This window comes from Oncorhynchus tshawytscha, linkage group LG07 (assembly GCF_018296145.1).
Source record: "Oncorhynchus tshawytscha isolate Ot180627B linkage group LG07, Otsh_v2.0, whole genome shotgun sequence".
Taxonomy (NCBI): Eukaryota; Metazoa; Chordata; class Actinopteri; order Salmoniformes; family Salmonidae; genus Oncorhynchus; species Oncorhynchus tshawytscha.
Window position 1 is genome coordinate 26,115,518 of NC_056435.1, and position 21,046 is coordinate 26,136,563.

The window sequence follows — 21,046 nt, forward strand, 5'->3', positions numbered from 1 at the left end:
GGTGTTTATACTTGCGTACTATTGTTTGTACAGATGAACATGGTACCTTCAGGCATTTGGAAATTGCTCCCAAGGATGAACCAGACTTGTGGAGATCTACAATTTTTTTCTGAGGTCTTGGCTGATTTCTTTTGATTTTCCCATGATGTCAAGCAAAGAGGCAGTAAGTTTGATGGTTGTCCTTGAAATACATCCACAGGTACACCTCCAATTGACTCAAATGATTGTTGGAAAAATTACTTGTGTCATTCACAAAGTAGATGTCCTAACCGACTTGCCATAACTATAGTTTGTTAACAAGAAATTTGTGGAGTGGTTGAAAAACAAGTTCTATTGACTCCAAACTAAGTTTATGTAAACTCCCTACAGTATATAACATGATGTAATGACCCCACGTAAAAATTTGCGCTACATGAGAGCATTCTTAACCTAACCCACAATGTCTGCAGTGTGGATCGAGCAATCAACAAGTCGAGCAGTTATTTGAATGAGTAAGAAAATTTCAGCGAGACCACTCAAAGGCGAAATCCATTAATGCCAAGATAATGGAATTCATTGCCCTTGACAATCAACCATTCTCTGTCGTGGGTGATGTTGGCTTTTGCCGACTGGTTGCGCACCAGTACACACTACAAAGTGCTATTTTTCAGATGTTGCCCTACCGGAGTTACACAGTAATAGACTCACTGCTATTAGCTTCACAACATACATACTATGGAACACTGTTTGGGTGTTTGTGTGTCAAAAAAGACTGTCAAAGCTGTTCAAAAAAGCAAACACCGGCCACGAACGATGTGTTTACAATACCGCGTTGGTATAAAGCATCATTTGTTCGACCGCAACTTCTGGGGTAGCTAGCTTTAGCTTGGTACGTAGCTAGCACCAATACAACCAGCCTGAAACCAATGACCAGTAGAAACTACAATCATTTACATTATTTTTAGCAATGATTTAGGAATCCTTGTAAGTATTAGCAAGGTTTCCACTTGATGTTCGCCTATGGAAATTGAAGTTCAGTTCATGAAAATAATAGCTAGCCAGTTACTTAACCCTGTTGCCCAAAGCTGACATTGTAAGCAGCCAGCTAGCTTCATCTGGCTAGTGAGGCTCGACCAGACCTATTTTTTGTTGTTGTGAAGCTAGCCACAATAAGGATTAGACACAATAGTGGAATTTGCGGTTTGCCTTCAAAAAGTATGTAATTGACAGTGATGCAATTGAATACAAATTAGTAGAATTATGCCATACTTTTATTTTGAAGGCGAACCGCAAAGTCCACTATTGTAGCTAATCCTTATTGTGGCTAGCTTCACATAGATGGGTCCGACCACCATTAATCAAATAAGAACTGTCTTATAAATTAGGGTTATTTTAGATAATGACACCTAGCTACATAGTTAGCTAGCGAACTATAGCTAATGAAAGAGATTATGCCCTTTTGCTATGTTTTTGGGGAAGAACATTGTTTGCATCCATGAGCTAGCTAGATTTTTTTATGACCAGTGCTGTAGGTGCGCGAGACAACTTTACCAGCATCATAGCATACGTATCGATGAATCGTTGTGACATATGAAATACAAGTGATAGTGTAATCAATGTGTAATAACTACTTAAAAAAATGTACGAACGTGTTAAATTGTTATGTGACGTGCAGTCATATTTAGGTCCTGGTTGGTCAACAAGCTTATTTGGCACTTCAAATAGTGTTATTTGACACTTCAAACAGTGTTAAATAGTATATTTCTTGACACGCAAAGACCCAAACGGCGTTCCATAGAAATCCTAGTTGAGAATGAAACGACTGAACAAATGAACAACGAAACAGCACAGCAAGTAAGTGAAAGAAATAGGTTTTGATTATGTTTTACTGGTAATGAGGATATATGTAAATGCCAACAAAATAACTCTTTGGTCAGTGGTCAGTGGTGTGTATGTATGTGTGTGTGTGTGTGTAACCTTTATTTAACCAGGCAAGTCAGTTAAGAACAAATTCTTATTCACAATGACAGCCTACCCCGGACGACGCTGGGCCAATTGTGTGCTGCCCTATGGGACTCCCAATCACGGCCAGATGTGATACAGCCTGGATTAGAACCAGGGACTGTAGTGACGCCTCTTGCACTGAGATGCAGTGCCTTAGACCGCTGCGTCCATGTGTGTGTGTTAACTATTTAACTGTACTAGAATGCTTGAAAGGCCGCTAAAATTTTAAATATCGGTTATCCGGTATCGTTTTATTTTGGCAAGGAAGATATCAGTATCGGCCAAAAATGTAATTTTGGTACATCAATAGTTAGGTTAAAGGGTTAGGGGAAGGGTTAGATAAAATAGCTAAGGTTTGGGTTAGGGTAAAGGTTAGCTAACATGCTAAGGAGTTTCAAAGTAGATAAAAAGTTGTAAGTAGTTGAAAAGTTTCTAAAATGCTTAAGTTGCCCTTGAGGAGATTCCAACTCGTAACCTTTGGGTTGCTAGACATTTGCAATATATACGTACCCATCCATCCATCCCAACCAACCACCCTACTTCCATTTTTGCCTTAAGTAAACATCTGTCTTATGTAACCATACCAAAGGTAACATATCATACTAAATGTGGTATTTCATATTTTTGTACATAATAATACAAAATGCTCTGAGACCAGGTTGCACTCTTGGTTGTTACAAGCAGTGTGAGAGTGAGAGAAAAAGCATGTTGCAGCACCAACATCATCACTAACCGCAACAGGGAAAGTAATTGTTGTTGGCAACAACAAAGAAAGTTTAACTAAAACGTGTATGAATGTGAATAGACTTTGATACGTTAGAATGAACGTGAGCAACTATAAACTTTCCCCTGGCTTGTAGCTAGTTAGCTTTACAACTACCATTTATTCCTATTTAGTTGTCAGGTTTTATCTAACTAGCTAATGCTGTCTGTTTATAAAACTAATAATGAATGTTTTGAAGCAAAGAATACTAGCTAGCTACAGAATTACTTGCTCAATCACTGTCTTAGTCTTCAGCATAGGGTCAGCAAGGTAGCAATGGATGTGCCACCAGTCAAAAAAAGAGAAACCACCCTTGCAACTAGATGGCAGATTTGAGTGCGTTCAGCTTAGATGTCTTGAACTTCATCACAGTGATTATGGGTCATGAAGGTGTGTTCCATGTGTTAAGACTTTGTTTGGTGCCATCATGATCATGAGAGTGACAGCCATGAACAGACAGACATGCAGAGAGGCCACAAAGCAACAGGTACGATAGTGAGAAGTGCCTCTCCGAGCCCATAGAGTTCACAGACTGATGCTCTGTCATAGTGTGAATCAATCTGAATTATATGATTTATCTCTGATGAAATGATAGCATCTTATGTCTAGAGGGTGTAATGCATGTGTTAAGTTCATGCAAGAGAGAGGCAGCCATGATGATATTTCATTTTTGATATTTGTGGAGATTGATTCATTTCAGTTTGACCTTTCATGCGTCATTTTATTTTTTTTTTTAAATGAACAGAAAAATAAACACTAATTCTAACGATTTTTGTCACGCCTGCTCCCGCTCTTCCTCCCCCTGGCGCTCGAGGGCGCCAGGATCCCCAGCATTACGCACTCAAGCCACCATCAGTACGCACACCTGCCTTCCCCCCCGTCACGCGCATTAGCGATCATTGGACTCATGTGGACTCAATTACTTGTGTCATTACCCTCCTTATATCTGCCTGTTCCCAAGCTCTGTTCCCTGCTTCGGGATTGATTGTCATATGTCCATGTTACCCGTGTTCTGACACTGTTCCTGTCTTGTTCTATGTCTGTTCCCCATTAAATGTTTGCTTCTCTCCAGCGTCACTCCTTACAGATTTTACTGAGTTGCAGTTCATATAAGGAAATCAGGCAATTTAAATACATTAATTAGGCCCTAATCTATGGATATCACATGACTGGGCAGGGACGCAGCCATGGGTGGGCCTGGGAGGTTATAGGCCCACCCACTGGGGAGCCAGGCCCAACCAATCAGAAGGAATTTTCCCCCACATACAGACAGAAATATGCCTCAGTTTCATCAGCTGTTCGGGTGGCTGTTTTCACACGATCCTGCAGGTGAAGAAGCCGGACGTGGTCCTGGGCTGGCATGGTTACACGTGGTCTGCGGTTGTGAAGCCGGTTGGATGTACTGCCAAATTCTCTAAAACGATGTTGAGACGGCTTATGGTAGAGAATTGAACATTCAATTATCTGGCAGTATCTCAAGTCACATACCAATTACACTCTCCCTCAAAACTTCAGGCATGTGGCATTGTGTTGTGTGACAAAATTGCACATTTTAGAGTGGCCTTTTATTGTCCCCTGCACAAGGTGCACCTGTAAAATGATCATGCTGTTTAATCAGCTTCTTGATATGCCACACCTGTCAGGTGGATGGGTTATCTTGGCAATGGAGAAATACTCACAAACAGGGATGTAAACAAATTTGTGCACAGAATATGAGAGAAATAAGTTTTTTGTGCACATGGAAAATATTGAGGATCTTTTATTTCAGCTCATGAAACATGGGACTTTACATGTTGCCTTTATATTTTTTGTTCTGTGTAAAACAGGTTTTAACTGTATGTTGCTGGTTATTATTTAAGAAATAAGCCACGAGAGTGTGTGGTATATGACCAGCTAAGGGCTGTTCTTAGGCACGACGCAACCCGAGGTGCCTTATTACTATTATAAACTGGTTACCGACGTAATTAGAGCAGTAAAAATACATGCGGTCTGATATACCACAGTTGTCAGCCAATCAGCATTCAGGGTTTGAACCACCCAGTTTATAATACAGTATAATAACTGTATTATAAGTGGAAAATATTATGTTATGTTTCCAACCATACAGTATGTGGAGCAGCAGTAGTAACAACCTGACACAGGGGAAGTGAGAAAATAATAGGAAATAAATCATACAGTAGCAGCGAATGAGTACAAAATGGTTGTTTAATTGAATATATCCACATGAACAGACTGGTATTCAGTACAGTATGAATGGCAATGGCCCTAAGACTGATTGGACTGTACCAGAGTATGTGCCCCTCTGCAAGGGCCCCCTTAGCCTTGTAAATTTGCCCGTTTGTAAGAAAAGATTTGTCTGTAACCTTTTCTCAAAAGTCAATAGTAATTAGCATTTAAAACCTGTTTTTCAGTTTGTCAGAGTCACTCCTACGCCCCTGTCTATGATAGACTCATTTATTTTTATTGAAGGGCAACATAAAGACATTGTGTCACTTAGTGCCAAACATTTAGGTCTTCCATCCTCAACTTCCCCCCCCCCGAGACAATTTTAGAGTGATCATGTTGTCACTAAATAGATGCCCATTAGATATCACAATGATGGGAGGAGAATGCAGATGGTGACAAGCTGGTTATTTTAGAAGACTGATGTAAGCAAAGCAAGCGCTTCCCGTTCCCTGTCCACTGTATACTATATGAGATTTGGCAGAACATTTCCACAAGGACACAGTTGCGCTTGCCCTTTAAAAAGATTTAGAGACCAATAAAAGCTTTTTCGAAAGTGATTAATGTGACTAATCGTTTTACAATAATGCTCTGTGAGAAAGAAAACAGTCTGCATAATATCCCCTGGTTTACATAGACTATGAAATAGATAAATAATTCCCATGTTTGGCTCAGGGAAGAGTAATGCTGTAATTAGAGGACCTACACCACGGATTCGTTGAGTGCCGAGCCCAGCGCTGACATGAGAGGGGGGGGGGGGGGGGGTGGAATCTATCATAATTTAATGAATTACTCAAGAACAGCGAGTAGTAGATTCAGTGAATATCACCTTGTGTGTCAGTGACAATGACAGTGTCACATGTTCAGAGATATGAGGATGGATGAGATCTGATGTGAATGACAGAAGGATCAACAAGGTTTAATATAGAACAAGTGTGGTATTTTAGGGTCCTCCCAAGGTGACAACAACACTCCAACTAACACCACAGCACAACTTGGCCTGCGACTCCCTACCGTTCTGAGAACATTGCATTAAAATCACATCAATGCCCATTTGCATTTGAAAATGTTGCCTCTTTTTAACACAAACCGAAATCTCATTCATCTTACGGACGTCTTTAATAAGTAGTTGTGATCGCCACATGGACCTCACTGCCTTCGGTCAATCGTTTGTACCATTTGTTCGGTCTCGATCGGTCATATCCCGCTGGCCCCAAAGGCCCATGTGCACTTGTGAATGTTGATTTGAAAAATCAATCCGGGTTCTCAGCTCCTCTACGTCACGCAACGTCTTGGCCTGGGTTTCACAAAGTGATTCATCTCTCACAGATCAGTCAGAGCCCCACGTAGCCTACAAAACAACCCCGAGAGTGAAATGACTATGGTGTTGCGTACGGATGCATAATGAAAGTGCCCCATAGTGAAGAATGCTAACTTGGGAGAGCAGCTAGCAGCTTCAGTAACCAGTGATAAATAATAAAGCAAGAGACGACAGCTACCGTCCATCACACCGTATTCTTTTAGGAACACGTACAATAATAGGTTGACAGGGTAACTGTCACACCAAAGGGAGAGAAGACGTTACGGTCCACCTCGGCCGACGACAGTGTTGGTTTCACTTGACTCGCATAGCAGAAGCATTTGTTTTAAATGAATTTCTTTGCTCAATATTGTGCTATATTAGTGTCCATAGTGCAGCTCTCTGGCCCGTGGTAACAGTTGGATGTTAGAGTTGAATTCACTTTCTGTTGTACGTCCATTCCGATGCCGTTTTGCCACATGATGTCCTTTTTTTCTGAAAGTTCACACTCCTAAACTACTGAATACAAGTCAGTCTTTCCATGTCCAGTGTCTCAAGCAGAGTACAATTTCAGTTCTTTATCACTTTTCATTGTAACACCGATGAAACACTGAGCAAAGTGGTCACCAGTTTAGAAGAGAACATAGTTTTAAACCAAGCAAAAACCAACAACACATACACCACCCAACAATCCTAACTCCATCTCTGGTGTTCTCACAGTATAATGTCCTGTGCTGCATTTCCACAACAGATAATGTGTAAATTATTTTCTGTAGGAAAAACTGTCCTCAGCACTTTGGAAGCAGCACAATAGTATTTCCCCAGATCAACACGATCAAACAAAAACATAAATAGGAACTATCCCCTCTCCTGGCCCAACACTCTCTTAGACTGCCTTCCTATAGAACGGAACCATACAGTACTGCACCATCCAATCCAAATTGGGATATGGCCACTTGGCAAAAAGTTATTTAGGATGTCACTTTAGAAGGGGTTGTCAAATGAGAACCATGCCAGAGGTAATGGAGGTCAGAAATGAGTCGGGAGTAGGGACTACATATCCCATAATGCAGTTGGCCACTGCTAGATCCTTTGAAAGGCCGGGCCTCAGGGTCAAGTTAGGTCCAACCAATCGGGTCTCTTGTGTGGCTTGCAGGTGTGAACGTCCACTGTGTCTTCGCAGTCCTTGCACTCCACAGCGCAGCACCACTTGAACTTGCACTCGCACTTGGTGACTCGTTTGACGCGCATTGTGTCGTAGCCCCGTCCGCAACACATGACCTCGCAGCCATCCGTGCCTCTGGAAGACTTGTTGCAGACTCTCCCTGCCGTGCCCAGGGAGCCTGTGGAGAGAGCACAAGACAGACCAGCCGGCCCTTGAGTGAAGGGTTGTGAGAATAGGTGTGAGTGGAGGTATTCCCCTTGAGCATTTGGGAGTGGAGCTTAATAGTGACCACAGAAGGATTTTTAAAAATGACCCTGTTGTATCCTTAGGGTGTGAATTCCTATACAATAGATTATTGCTTCACCTTGTAGTAGGCTAGGGGCGTAGCATAGCTCCTCTTCTTAACAGCAATTTACTAGGTGTCAACCTATAACTATAGGCCTAACAGAGATGAGGATAATACCAGTAACACACAATATATCCAAAGTATCATAACCAGAGCCCGTTAACTGTTCTAGAGCTCTTTGGACGCTCTGCTGAAGTGATAGGACATGAGGGGCGTGAGAGACAGAGATTACCAAGGCAGAGAAAACACAGTTGGAATTAGAGAGAAGTTAAAGGTCAAATAATTGAACTCTGAGCCATGAAGGTATGCAGGCCTTCGGCAGATGAGTCTGGGATTCTCGTAGCTGTATTTGATGCGTAGACTTCTGTATTATCTAGCGTCTGGGTAATACTTTTTACTTAGAGCAGCTAAGTTTCTGATGACAATATTTTCCCCAAGTTTGGTGATGAGTACTTAAATAAGGCTCCATACATTTTAATAATAACTAAATGTAATATTATGTTGAATCATATACTGAAATGTAATTTCTCTTCAAATTAATTTCCACTTAAGACATTGCTAAAACTTCTGGGTTTTTCTCTGCCAGGTCATGTGGTGAGGAAAAATTCCTGGCCCTACCTAACATCTATAACTGCATGAGTTGACCCACCTGCTGCTCTGTCCATGAGGCAGTAGTCAGGGGAGTTTTCTACATACACCAGCTCATTCTTGGTGGTTCCCTTGAAGTCCTTGTCAGCCACCATGAATCCTGTGCCATCCTGGTTCATGGTCACCTCAATGGCCGTGTTGTACTTCTTTCGGAGGTAGTCCCCGGTCCTCCGGAAGTCCGACATGGCCAACCAGCAGGTTCTGAGGGCGCAGGAGCCGCTGACACCATGACACTTGCACTCCAGTTTCATAAAGCGCTTCACTGCCTGAAATCAAGAAGGTTGGACAATTTCGTTAGAGGTTGAGACAAAGCCTCACCTGTGGCCAACCTAGTACTACTATATTTATAAAAATTCAGTTCAACAGTGGCTTAAATTGTACTAGCAATGTATGTTCTACTGTAGTAACAATGTTGTTACACTGTAGTTAAAGCATATGCTAGTGCTGGTTTAAAGGGACTGCCTGTATCAAAAAAGCAAAACGGCACCTTAACCCCGAAGCCATTGCTCACCATTCGCCCACAGCGGTTGTTGTGTAGATTCATCATCGCCCGAGCGTCTTTCACCATCCTCTCCCTGGCATCGACGAAGGCCTTGGCGAACTTGATGCCGTAGTTGATGTTGTCGCTGCAGCCGCCCCAGTCAAAGTCGCCCCTGTCGTCTCTAGCTCGGCCTCGCTTGTGGGCGTCGCAGCTGCAGATCTTGAGCTCCCCCTGGCTGCAGGCCCTGGTAATTGCATAGACCACACCCGCCGAGGAGATGGCGTACACAAACGCTGCCTCCCGGCTACCTGGGGTGATATGATGGTAGGAGATTTTGTGTAAGAAGATGTCATTGGGCGATTCCACACCACCTAAGTTCTCACATAGGAAGTTCATTGGGAGGAAGGGTGTTTAACATCCTTTTTACCTTTGTATAAAAATTTTGGGGGAGAAAATAACGATGAAAATTGCCATTTTAGACCCTTTTTAAACCTATACATGCCTCCTGTAAGACCCTATGATCTGTGAACCATACATGATACAGACAACATCTTGGAGTCATTATCCTCCTTATAGTATTCCCTCAAATATGGAGCATTTCTAGATTCTGAAATACACATTTTCACATTCATTTGTTCAACATTAAAAATATGAATATTATTATCTCAAAACTACCCTTTTTGATTTTGCTTATTTTTTAGACATATTGCTTGTAACAATATACTCTTCAAACACGTGGCCTCAGGTTGGTTTTATATATATAAGCGAAGTCAGTCTTATACAGGCAAAGTTTGTTTTGTTGTAGTAACCATGTCGTTACACAGCAGTTGCGGTACATCATCTAGAGCAGATTTCATGCTATGAACACTAACATACGCCCAACTGAAAGCTTTGGACTTGCATAGTCCAAAGACATTGCACAGAAACAAACATGCCTATATTTGATTCAAATCTTGTTTGTGTGTGCTGTGTCCCATGCTATCTGAATGTAAACAGTGTCTACGCTTCTTGAAACTTGGAACACAGACACTGTTAAAATGTATATAGAATGAAATATAGAGCACAAACAAATTTGAGTCAAATAGGTTTGGTTGTCTCTGTACAATGTTCGTGTACAATCAGTCCATGTACAGCAGGTTCTGCTTTCTTTTCTTAGTCAACCCTTGTATTTTTGTTTTTTTTGTGTTCTGGAACGTAAACCCTGTCTTTAATTTTTGTTCATTGATTTCACCTGCGTTCGTGTCTCACCTGGTCTCATCAGCTCCCTATTTAGTTCAGTTCTTTCTGCTTGTATGGTTGTGAGGTATTGTTTGTTTTTGACTGCCTACCTGTGGTTGACCATTGCCTGCCTGTGACCACGATTCCTGCCTTCTGCGAAGGCTTAATAAACATTTGCCGCGCCCTGCCTGTGAACCTACACATTTTTCTCCCTGAGTATTCATTACAGAATACCTCACCTAAAAACGGAATGGATTCAGCGGAGCTAGAGCGGTGCCTAACCCAGCAAGAGGAGCGTATGGAGGAAATCTGCCATCTTCTCCGCCAACCTATCCCTACTCCTCCGATGCCAGGTATCGTAACCCATTGCCCTCCTTCGTTCATACCCATGCCCGGAAAATATGACGATTCACCTGGGAAATGTCAGAGATTTCTGATTCAATGCAGCAAATACATTAAGCACAACCCCACTAACTTTGCCACCAACAAGAGCAGGGTGGATTTTGTTGTCTTTACTCACAGGCAAAGCCCTGGATTGGGCCATCGCCATATGGACTGCCGACAGCACAGAACTCGGATCCGAGAGCCATTTCCACAACCTCTTCAAAGAGGTATTCGATCACTCTCCCTCCGGTCGTCAACAAGAACACAATTCAGCTGCCGAGTATGCCCTCGAGTTCTGCACCATGGCTGCAATTTCAACTTCCTGCTACTCATGCCAAGAATATAAGATATGCATATTATTAGTAGATTTGGATAGAAAACACTCTGAAGTTTCTAAAACTGTTTGAATCATGTTTGTGAGTATAACAGAACTTATGTAGCAGGCAAAACCCCGAGGACTGACCATTCAGATTTTTTTCTTTTTTAGGTCTCTGTCTGTTCAGTGAGTTCTCATTGGGAAACGATATTTCTTAGGCACTTGTTTGCTGTTCCTACCGCTTCCACTGGATGTCACCAGTTTTTGGAATTTGGTTGAGGTTATTCCTTTGTGCAATGAAGAAGTACAGCCATCTAGGAACTGGGTAACACTGTTGAGAGTTGCGCAAGACTTGAAAAGTAGCGTTGGTTTGTTTTCTTCCTGTATTGAACACAGATAGACCCGTCTTCAATTTGATCAGTTTAAAAATACCTAAAGTTGTATTACAAAAGTAGTTTGAAATGTTTTGGCAAAGTTTACAGGTAACGTTTGAGATACTTTGTAGTGACGTTGCGCAAATTGGAAGCTGTTTTTTTCTGGATCAAACGCGCCAAATAAATGAACATTTTGGATATATATGGACAGAATTAATTGAACAAAATAACCAATTCTGATGTTTATGGGACATATTGGAGTGCCAACAAAAGAAGCTCGCCAAAGGTAAGGCATGATTTATATTTTATTTCTGCGTTTTGTGTAGCGCCTGCAGGGTTGAAATATGCTACTCTCTTTGTTTACTGTTGTGCTATCATCAGATAATAGCTTCTTATGCTTTCGCCGAAAAGCCTTTTTAAAATCTGACATGTTGGCTGGATTCACAACGAGTGTAGCTTTAATTTAGTATCTTACATGTGTGATTTAATGAAAGTTAGATTTTTATGTAATTTTATTTGAATTTTCCGTGCTGCATTTTCCCTGGCTTTTGGCCAAGTGGGACGCTAGCATCCCCTATCCTAGAGAGGTTAACAGGGAACTTCAGGCGGAGCTGGCCTGTAGAGTAGACCTTTAGGATTTAAATCAATACATTCGTATGTTCATCTACATCGACCACCTCATCGCCGACCGCTGAAGAACTCTGCCACCCAGGAACCCGAAACCTTCTCTTTCCATGATCCTGTCCGAGTCTTCCAGAGCCCATGCAGTTGGGCCATGTTCCTCTCCCGTAAATCAAATGTCAAAAGTGGATCCAAGAAGGGCTCTGCCTATACTGTGAAGGGAAAGATCATCTACTCAGCCATTGCCCTGTTCGCCCCCCACGGAGAGATGAGAAGGGTCCCCTCGCTGCCATGCAGGTATGTGTGTCCTTATTTCTAAATATCTCCTAGAAGCAATTCTCAGTCCCAGTATTAATAACCGTGAAGGGGGTTACCAAGTACTTAGAAGGCTTGATAGATTCGGGAGAAGCAGGTAATTTTATCGATTACCAGCTAGTACAAGAGCTTGACATTGATCTAACACCTGTCAACCCTCCCTTAATAATTAACACCCTGGACGGGCAGCCATTGGGCACGGGCTTCATCACGCACTTGACACAGAGCGTCACCCTCCACATTGGAGTTTCCACACCGAAACCATTCATCTCATGGAACTCTCATCCCCCAAACAGCCACTCATCCTCGGCCACCCCTGGCTTTGTCGTCAAGACTGCCATCTCGTGGCAACAAGGTGAACTATTGTCCTGGTCTTCTACCTGCTTCTCCAGTTGTCTCAGCTTACCCTGCAGAGCCACCACCATTGACGACTCTGCCTCGGGAGTGCCACCCACCATACCATCTGAATACGCCCAGTACAGCAATGTCTTCAGCAAAACCAAAGTCTCCACTCTGGTACCACATCGCCCAGGAGACTGTGCTATTGACTTACTCCCTGGAGTGTTCCCACCGAAGTGCCATGATTACCCCCTATCTATCCCGGAAAATGAGGCAATGGAGAACTACATTGATGAATCACTCAAACGGTTGAATTCGTCCTTCTTTTTCCCCGGCTGCGTCCAGCTTCTTCTTCATTGGAAAAAAAGACGGTGGTCTCCGTCCATGTATTGATTATCGTTCAATGAATGACGTCACGGTCAAGAACCATTTCCCTCTCCCTCTGATCCCAGCGACCCTTGAACAAGTGGGCCGCAACAACATCTATACTAAACTCGACCTGCGAAGTTTATATAACCTTGTCCGTATACGTGAAGATGACGAATGGAAGACGGCCTTTATCACCACTCAAGGGCACTATAAATACCTGGTCATGCCATACGGCCTTACGAACGCCCCCACCGTCTTCCAATCCTATATGAACAAAGTTTTCCAGGATATGCTCAACTTTCCAACTTTCCAGGATATGATCAAGCGTTCTCATCGTCTACGTTGATGACGTCCTGATTTACTCCTACTCCCTGAAGGAACACATACAGCATGTGCAAAAGGTTCTTCAACGGCTCCTTGACCATAACCTTTATGTGAAGACTGAAAAGAGCACCTTCCATGTAACCTTCCTCATCTTCGTACTGACACCTGGAGGGGTCAGCATGGATGAGAACAAAGTCACCGCCGTCAGTAACTGGCCCAAATCCACCACCGTTAAGGAACTCCAATGTTTCATTGGGTTCTCCAACTTCTATCGCCGGTTCATTCGGAACTTCAGTTCGACTGCCACTCCCCTCACTGCCCTTACCAGCTAAAAGACCAAGACCCTTCAATGGACTGATACCGCCCTGACTGCGTTCAACAACTTGAAACGCCTCTTCACCTCAGCTCCTGTCGTTCGCCAACCTGATCCGACCCTTCTTTTCACCCTGGAGGTGGATGCCTCTGAAGTAGGAGCCATACTCTCTCAATCGGTGGGAACACCTCCCAAATCACATCCCTGTGCCTTCTTCTCCTGGAAGTTATCCCCTGCTGAGAGGAATTTCGATGTGGGGAACATAACTCCTCGCCATCAAGCTGGCCCTCGAGGAGTGGCACCACTGGTTGGTTGGCGCACAACATCCCTTTATCGTCCTAACAGATCATCATAATCTGGAATATATCAGAGGGGCCAAGAGGTTAAACTCCAGACAAGCCCGTTGGGCTCTCTTATTCACACGCTTCCATTTTCATGTTACTTACATCCCTGGAAAGAAAAACATAAAAGCTGATGCTCTCTCCCGCCAGTTTGACCTTCCGACCAGTAACTCAGACCCTACACCCATTCTTCCTCCCTCTTGCATTATGGGACCGGTACAGTGGGAGGTTCACTCGGCCATACAAGAAGCCCTAACCTCAGACCCAGCTCCTCCTGAGACACCAGCTGGGAAGAGTTACATACCAGCAGCTGTTAGACCCCAACTGATGCAATGGTGTCACACGTCCTTAGGGTCAGGAGATCCGTGCATTACACAAACCACTGAACTTCTAGCCCGTAAGTTCTGGTGGTCCTCACTGGCATTTGACGTAAGGGATTACGCACTCTCCTGTCCTGTCTGAGTCCAAACCAATAGCCCTTGTCGTCCCCCTTCCGGGAAGCTTCAACCTTTGCCAATCCCTCACAGACCCTGGTCCCACATAGATGTTGACTTCATCACAGACCTTCCTGAATTCTCTGGTAACACCAACAACCTTGTCATAGTAGGCCGTTTTTCAAAAATGTGTTGTCTGGTTCCTCTTCCTCATCTACCTAACGCCATGGAATTGGCGGAGTGTATGTTCCAGCAGGTGTTCCATCTGTGTGGGATTCCAGAGGACATCATCTTTGACCGTGGGCCCCAGTTTGTCTCCCGGGTGTGTCGAGCCTTCTGTGACCGACTGGGGGTCGCCCTCAGCCTCTCCTCCGAGTACCACCCCAGACCCAGGGGCAGACAGAACACCTGAACCAAGAAATAGGGAAGTACCTCTGCCATCAATGTTCTGGCTCTCCACACGACTGGGGTCGGTATGTAGCCTTGGCTGAATATGCTCAGAACTAACTCATTCACTCATCCCTCCGCCTTACTCCGTTTCAGTGTGTCCTTGGTTACCAACCCTCCATGTTTCCCTGGGAGGCGGAGCCTGGTACTGGCCCAGCTGTCAACGACTGGTTTCGGCATTGTGAGCGGGTATTGGAGACCGCTCACTGGCATCTGCAGGAAGCCTCTAATACCTAGAAACGCTTTTCTGACAGACGCCGCCGACCTACACTACTCTTTCACCCGGACAGCGTGTGTGGCTCTCTACCAGAGACATCCGGCTCCGCCTCCCCTGCAAAAAGTTTTGTCCATACTTCATTGGTCCCTTCAAGATAACCCATCACATCAACCCTGTCATGTACAGCCTCCAGTTACCCCATCAGTATAAAATCTCCTCGTCCTTCCATGTGTCTCTGTTAAAACCAGTCACCTACAGTCCTCTACAGGATGCCTACGTATGCCTACGCCATACGGGCCATCCTTGATTCCAAACGCCTGAGAGGTCGCATCCACTACCTAGTGGACTGGGAAGGTTATGGAGCTGAATACTGGTCTTAGGTCCCCGACCAAGACATCCTCGACCCAGAGATGATTCAGGCATTTCACCATAACCGTCCGGATCGTCCCGCTCCCTGAACTTGGGGCCGACCCCCGAACAGACCCACTGGACATCAGCCTTGACGCTGGGTCAGTCCATGACCTTGTCGAACCAGCCTGCCGGACCTCGCCCCCGAGGTAGGCGTCCGCCTCTGCTCCCCTGCCCGCTCCACCCTCCTAGGTTGTCAGGAGCCTCCCTTGGGAAGGGGGGGCACTGCTTTTCTTTACTTAGTCAATCTTGTGTTTTTTTCTCTTTGTTCTGGAACGTAGCCCTGTCTTTCATTTTTGTTCATTCATTTCACCTGGTCTCATCAGCTCCCTATTTAGTTCAGTTCTTTATGTTTGTATGGTTGTTAGGTATTGTTAGTTTTTGACTGCCTACGTGTGTTTGACTATTGCCTTCCTGTGACCACGATTCCTGCCTTCTGCGAAGGCTTAATAAACATCTGTCACTCTTTAATTTGCACAGATGGCAGCTTTCTCAGTCACTAGGTATGTTTTCATTTGAGAGGAGAGCAGATTCAGGGTTATTTGGTCTGCTTTTCCCACCCACCTCTAGTTTTCATTCCTCCTCACGCAATGAACCAGAACACAGGCAATATGTCAGGGAGTACGGCTTTGTCTGCCTGCCAGAAACATCTACCCAAATATTTACATCTCCTATTACTGTTTAGACATCACCCTTGTGGATCACTCTATCTGCTACTAGTTTTCGGAGAATATCCACTTTCTCCAACCCTTCTCATTCCTGGAGAAGGTGAAACTAGATACATTTACTTGCACACATTCTCTCTGGGTATTGTACAACTGGAAATGACAACTAGTACGTTCTCTTGTTACCTTATTGGAGAAGGGAAAACAAAGGAGACATATATGGAAGGGAACTGTTGTATTATGTGTTGAGCTGAGATATACATAGCTATACCCTTAAGGCTTGAATATGAGTAAGTCTAAAAGGCAAGGAAGCGGTCCCTCACAATGTTCTGCTATTGCCTACAACCACCAATGTGAAAACTTGTATGTGTTGAATCAGATTAATGTGGTGAATCTTACATCCAAGATGCAAGTGATTGAATACTGAACACACAGAGAGAGAGATGAATACACTGAAACAGACTTACTGTGCAGCATGACCCTACCAAAGACAGTGTGGTCTCGGTCCAGCGTGCTGCAGTTCCAGCGATGGTGACGGAACTGGTGCTGGCACTCACGGATCCACTCCTTGGCACCCTCCCCAATAGACTGCATGAGATCCGGGTGGCGCTGGCACAGCTGACGCTGCTTGTTCACCAGGCCTGGAATGTTGTCACAGATCACCCGTGCACCCAGGGCTCCAATGTACCTGCAGATCAGATAGACAGGTGCATTGTCAGTAGGCCAGTAAAACTGCCAGGGACTATTGTTGTGCAAAAGCAGTCCATTTAAATAAAAAAAACATGTTAAAGAGCAAGATACACTACATGACCAAGTGTATGTGGAAACCTGGTCGTCGAACATCTCATTCCAAAATCATGGGCATTAATGTGGAGTTGGTCCCCCCTTTGCTGCTATAACAGCCTCCACTCTTCTGAGAAGGCTTACCACTAGATGTTGGAACATTGCTGCGGGGACTTGCATCCATTCAGCCACAAGAGCATTAGTGAGGTTGGGCACTGAGGTTGGGGGATTAGGCCTGGCTCACAGTCTGCATTCCAATTCACCCCAAAGGTGTTCGATGGGGTTGAGGTCAGGGCTATGTGCAGGCCGGTCAAGTTCTTGCACACCGATCTTGATAAACCATTTCGGTATTTACCTTGCTTTGTGCATGGGTGCATTGTCATGCTTAAACAGGAAAGGGCCTTGAAACAGTTGCCACAAAGTTGGAAGCACAGAATCGTCTAGAATGTCATTGTATGCTGTAGCGTTAAGATTTCCCTTCACTGGAACTAAGGGGCATAGCCCTGAACCATGAAAAAAAGCCACCAAACTTTACAGTTTGCACTATGCATTGGGGCAGGTAGCGTTCTCCTGGCATCCGCCAAACCCAGATTTGTCCGTCAAACTGCAAGATGGTGAAGTGTGATTCATCACTCCAGAGAACATGTTTCCACTGCTCCAGAGTCCAATGGCAGCAAACTTTACACCACTCTAGCCGACGCTTGGCATGGCTGCTCGGCCATGGAAACCCATTTCATGAAGCTCTAGACTAACAGTTCTTGTGCTGACGTTGATTCCAGAGGCAGTTTGGAAATCGGTAGTGAGTGCTACGCGCTTCAGCACTCGGTGGTCCAGTTCTGTGAGCTTATGTGGCCTATCACTTCGTGGCTGAGCCGTTGTTGCTCCTAGACGTTTCCACTTCACAATAACAACAATTACAGTTGACCGGGGCAGCTCTAGCAGGGCATACATTTTACAAACTTGGAAAGGTGGCATCCTATGATGGTTCCACTTTAAAAGTCACTGTGCTCTTCAGAAAGGCCATTCTACTGTCAATGTTTGTCTATGGAGATTGCATGGCTTTGCGCTCAATTTTATATACCTGTCAGCAACTGGTGTGGCTGAAATAGCCGAATCCTCTAATTTCAAGGGGTATCCACATACTTTTGTATAAACACTACCGTTCAAAAGTTTGGGGTCAGTTACAAATGTCCTTGTTTTGAAAGAAAAGCATTTTTTTGTCCATTAAAATAACATCAAATTGATCAGAAATACAATGTAGACATTGTTAATGACTTTTGTAGCTGGAGACGGCTGGTTTTTAATGGAATATCTACATAGGCGTACAGATTTGAAGTTAGGTCGAGAAAGATGTGTGACAAGTTATATTCTTCAAGAATCAATGGGTATTCATCATTAATTGAACTGGCGATTGAACCGCAGGAATTCTATACAAAGTATGCATTTAACAATTCTGTCCCACTTCATTGTCAATCCCACGCGGTTACAGATGCCATAAATGGTACATCAGAGGACAGTGTTGTTTATGAAATGTGAGACCGTCAGATGCTCTTTCACAGATAGGAAAGAATCCACACAGTTAACTAGGAGAGACTCCTGAGACTAGAACAGAAACACCGAGTGCAGTGCAGCAGCCATACAGTGTGACATTGTCTCCTGTAAACTAACTCTCCCTCTCCCTGCGACGACCGGACATCATTACTGCCAGGCTTAATCACAGCTACATTATTTGTCGTGCCACCGATACAGAAACAGAAAAGTGTTTCCACTCCTGTTATGGTTGTCGCCCCCCCCAATAAAAAAATCTGCCTCCCTTCCCTGCTGCCTGAGTCTGAGCAATAAAGCAGAGCAGAGGCACACAGTGTTTACTCTCTCCATAGAGAGAGTAGAGAACTGAGCCAAAAGACCCTGACTGTCTCTACGCCTCATACTTAGTTTGGAGAGAGGACAATCAATCCAGCACACCAGAAAACACACTACTTCTTATCTGAATAATCACAATCATGTTGGAAATAACGCCCGGACTATATAAATCATGATTAGATAAATATGTAGATCCTTGGAGAGATCTACCACGTCTCCCCGCTCCGCCTCACTTCACTGTTTAATTGCACTAACTTTTTTTTATAATAATATTTTGTGAGACAGAGAAGCTTTTTCAACAATACCACAGGGATATTTTTATGAAAATATCAATTTCTAAAATGTCTCACATAAAATGTAAAAAAAAAAAAGTTTTTTAAATGTTTTAATGTATGTGGTATTATCATGGTTTGGATGATCAACTATAAGAACACAACTATTTATTTTTATTTTGCCACTAGCTGAAAGCTGGTTTATCATGTTCTGTGCAGTAAGATTGGAGTATTGTGGCAAAAGAGCAGTGTTTCACTGCCTTTATCACTTCCTTTATTCACCCTTGGTTCTTACCCTCAAGAGAAATCATCAAGGAACACTTTTTCTTGCACCACTGCCTGCACCTCACTTCTAATATGCAAGATTGATAGTGGAAAGTCCCTGAGTCCATGAATCTTCATGAACACCAGACAGTGTGCTGCTGTTGGTTGATCTCACTTGATAGACTATTGATGTTATAAAACTCCTTTCCAGACACATTCCCCCCTGTGGCTGTTGGAATTGGAGCCTGGCAGCAATTTCTTCACAAGTACCAGCAGGGTATAGGTCTGACTCTAAGGTGTGATGGAGGTATTGACTACAAAGGTTTTATTGTGTTAAACTATTCTTGAATTTGTTTGCCACATAACTGATATATAACTTTAAGTTATTTCCCAATCTCCTGCATTCCTAGGATAATTTGAATCTCGAATCTTGGGGGTGTGGTACATGGTCATTATACCACGACTAAGGGCTGTTCTTATGCAATACGCAATGTGGAGTGGCTGGATACAGTCCTTAGCCGTGGTATATCGCCATACACCACAAACCCCCAGTGCCTTATTGCTATTAGAAACTGTTTACCAACATAATTAGGAGAGTAAAAATAAATGTTTTGTCATACCCGTGGTATATGGTCTGATATATCAGGTCTTTCAGCCAATCAGCATTCAGGGCTCAAACCACCCAGTTTATAATTGTATATTTAATCCATACTTTATAGCATATATGCATTAGGCCATATGATTTCTCCTAATTTATATTTTGTACACCTAAATAGCCAACATTAATAGGCCTAACTTTTGTAAGGTCTTGGAACGTCTTTTAATTAGCTAATTAAGACAACTAGTCATCCCAAACTACTGGAAACTCATATCTAATCTTGGATGTCAATGACTTCAATTATAGATGTAATCTTGGATAGAAATGATAGGATTATTTCTGCAGCATCAAGTGCATATGAAAGACACCACTCACCACCAAGAAGAATCTGCTCTAGGTGTGAAGATGAGAAGCAGCAGAATAAAGGTGAAGTATATCCTTGAGGGGTGTCGGGATAGTATCCCATTTCGAGACCCCGTCCTGTTCCTGGAATATCCTCGGGTTTTGAAGAAACAAAACATTTCTAATTTCATGAACAGACGGCATACAACATATAATAAATGATAAAAGTCCTTGGCGATGGTTTGCTGATCATCATTGAGGGAAACCTGTCTATCTAAAGAAGTTGAAACATTCTATCCATTCAGTTTCAAAAGGCTAATTTGATGTGTCAGTTCATTGACGCCTTGAAAATGTGTTTTCTACGTGTTTATCTCTTATTTATCGAGTCAGTGCTTATCAAAAGTCGGTCTAGGAAAAGTAAATCGAATGAAGACACATCTTCTGAGAAACGGTCCCAAATGTCCAAACAGATGTTCTGTTGCCAACGATAACTATTTCCTCTGCTGTTGCGTGTTCTTTTGTAGCCTAGGCTATTTGTTAGACATTCGACGTGAATAGCAGGTGAAGCTGAAAAAGTTGCCAACCCAAACACAGGTATACCAGACGCTGAAAAATGATGACACTGAAAAAAGTCAGTCACTCATCTGTCCGAGGATGAGACAGATAGCTACTCCGCGCTCCTCTTCTCAGTCGGGACTGAAGATGCGCCGCAGGAAAAAAACACCAGTATGTCAGCTGTCCATGCCCCCCTCCCTTTGTTAGACAATTACAAACACTGGTATGTGCACGGTGAGGTGAGGGACTTCGGTATATTTAGATATCGGCATGTAAAAGTTATCTAGCCTACATAGCCGTTTAAATATTGGTGATCCCCGTATTGGAAAGATTTTGACACCCTCATTGACTGATGACAAACTGTTTCGATGCGCA

General features: G+C 43.5%; 1 protein-coding gene across 2 annotated transcripts; it reads right to left on the reverse strand.

The window, feature by feature from the left end:
• Window positions 1-4,933: 4,933 nt before the first annotated feature.
• On the reverse strand, window positions 4,934-20,844 carry LOC112254258 (protein Wnt-2b-A-like). Of its 2 annotated transcripts, none has more exons than XM_042324217.1 (5): window positions 20,150-20,844; window positions 16,480-16,682; window positions 8,940-9,217; window positions 8,430-8,694; window positions 4,934-7,612 (listed from the first exon to the last, which is right to left on the reverse strand). In XM_042324217.1, the coding sequence occupies exons 1-5, from the start codon at window positions 20,305-20,307 to the stop codon at window positions 7,383-7,385; spliced, it is 1,134 nt and encodes a 377-aa protein (XP_042180151.1). In that variant the 5' UTR covers window positions 20,308-20,844; the 3' UTR covers window positions 4,934-7,382. The 2 variants fall into 2 exon arrangements, with proteins under 2 accessions (XP_042180151.1, XP_024282398.1); XM_024426630.2 differs by having other exon boundaries at window positions 16,462-16,682; window positions 20,150-20,841.
• Window positions 20,845-21,046: the final 202 nt, after the last annotated feature.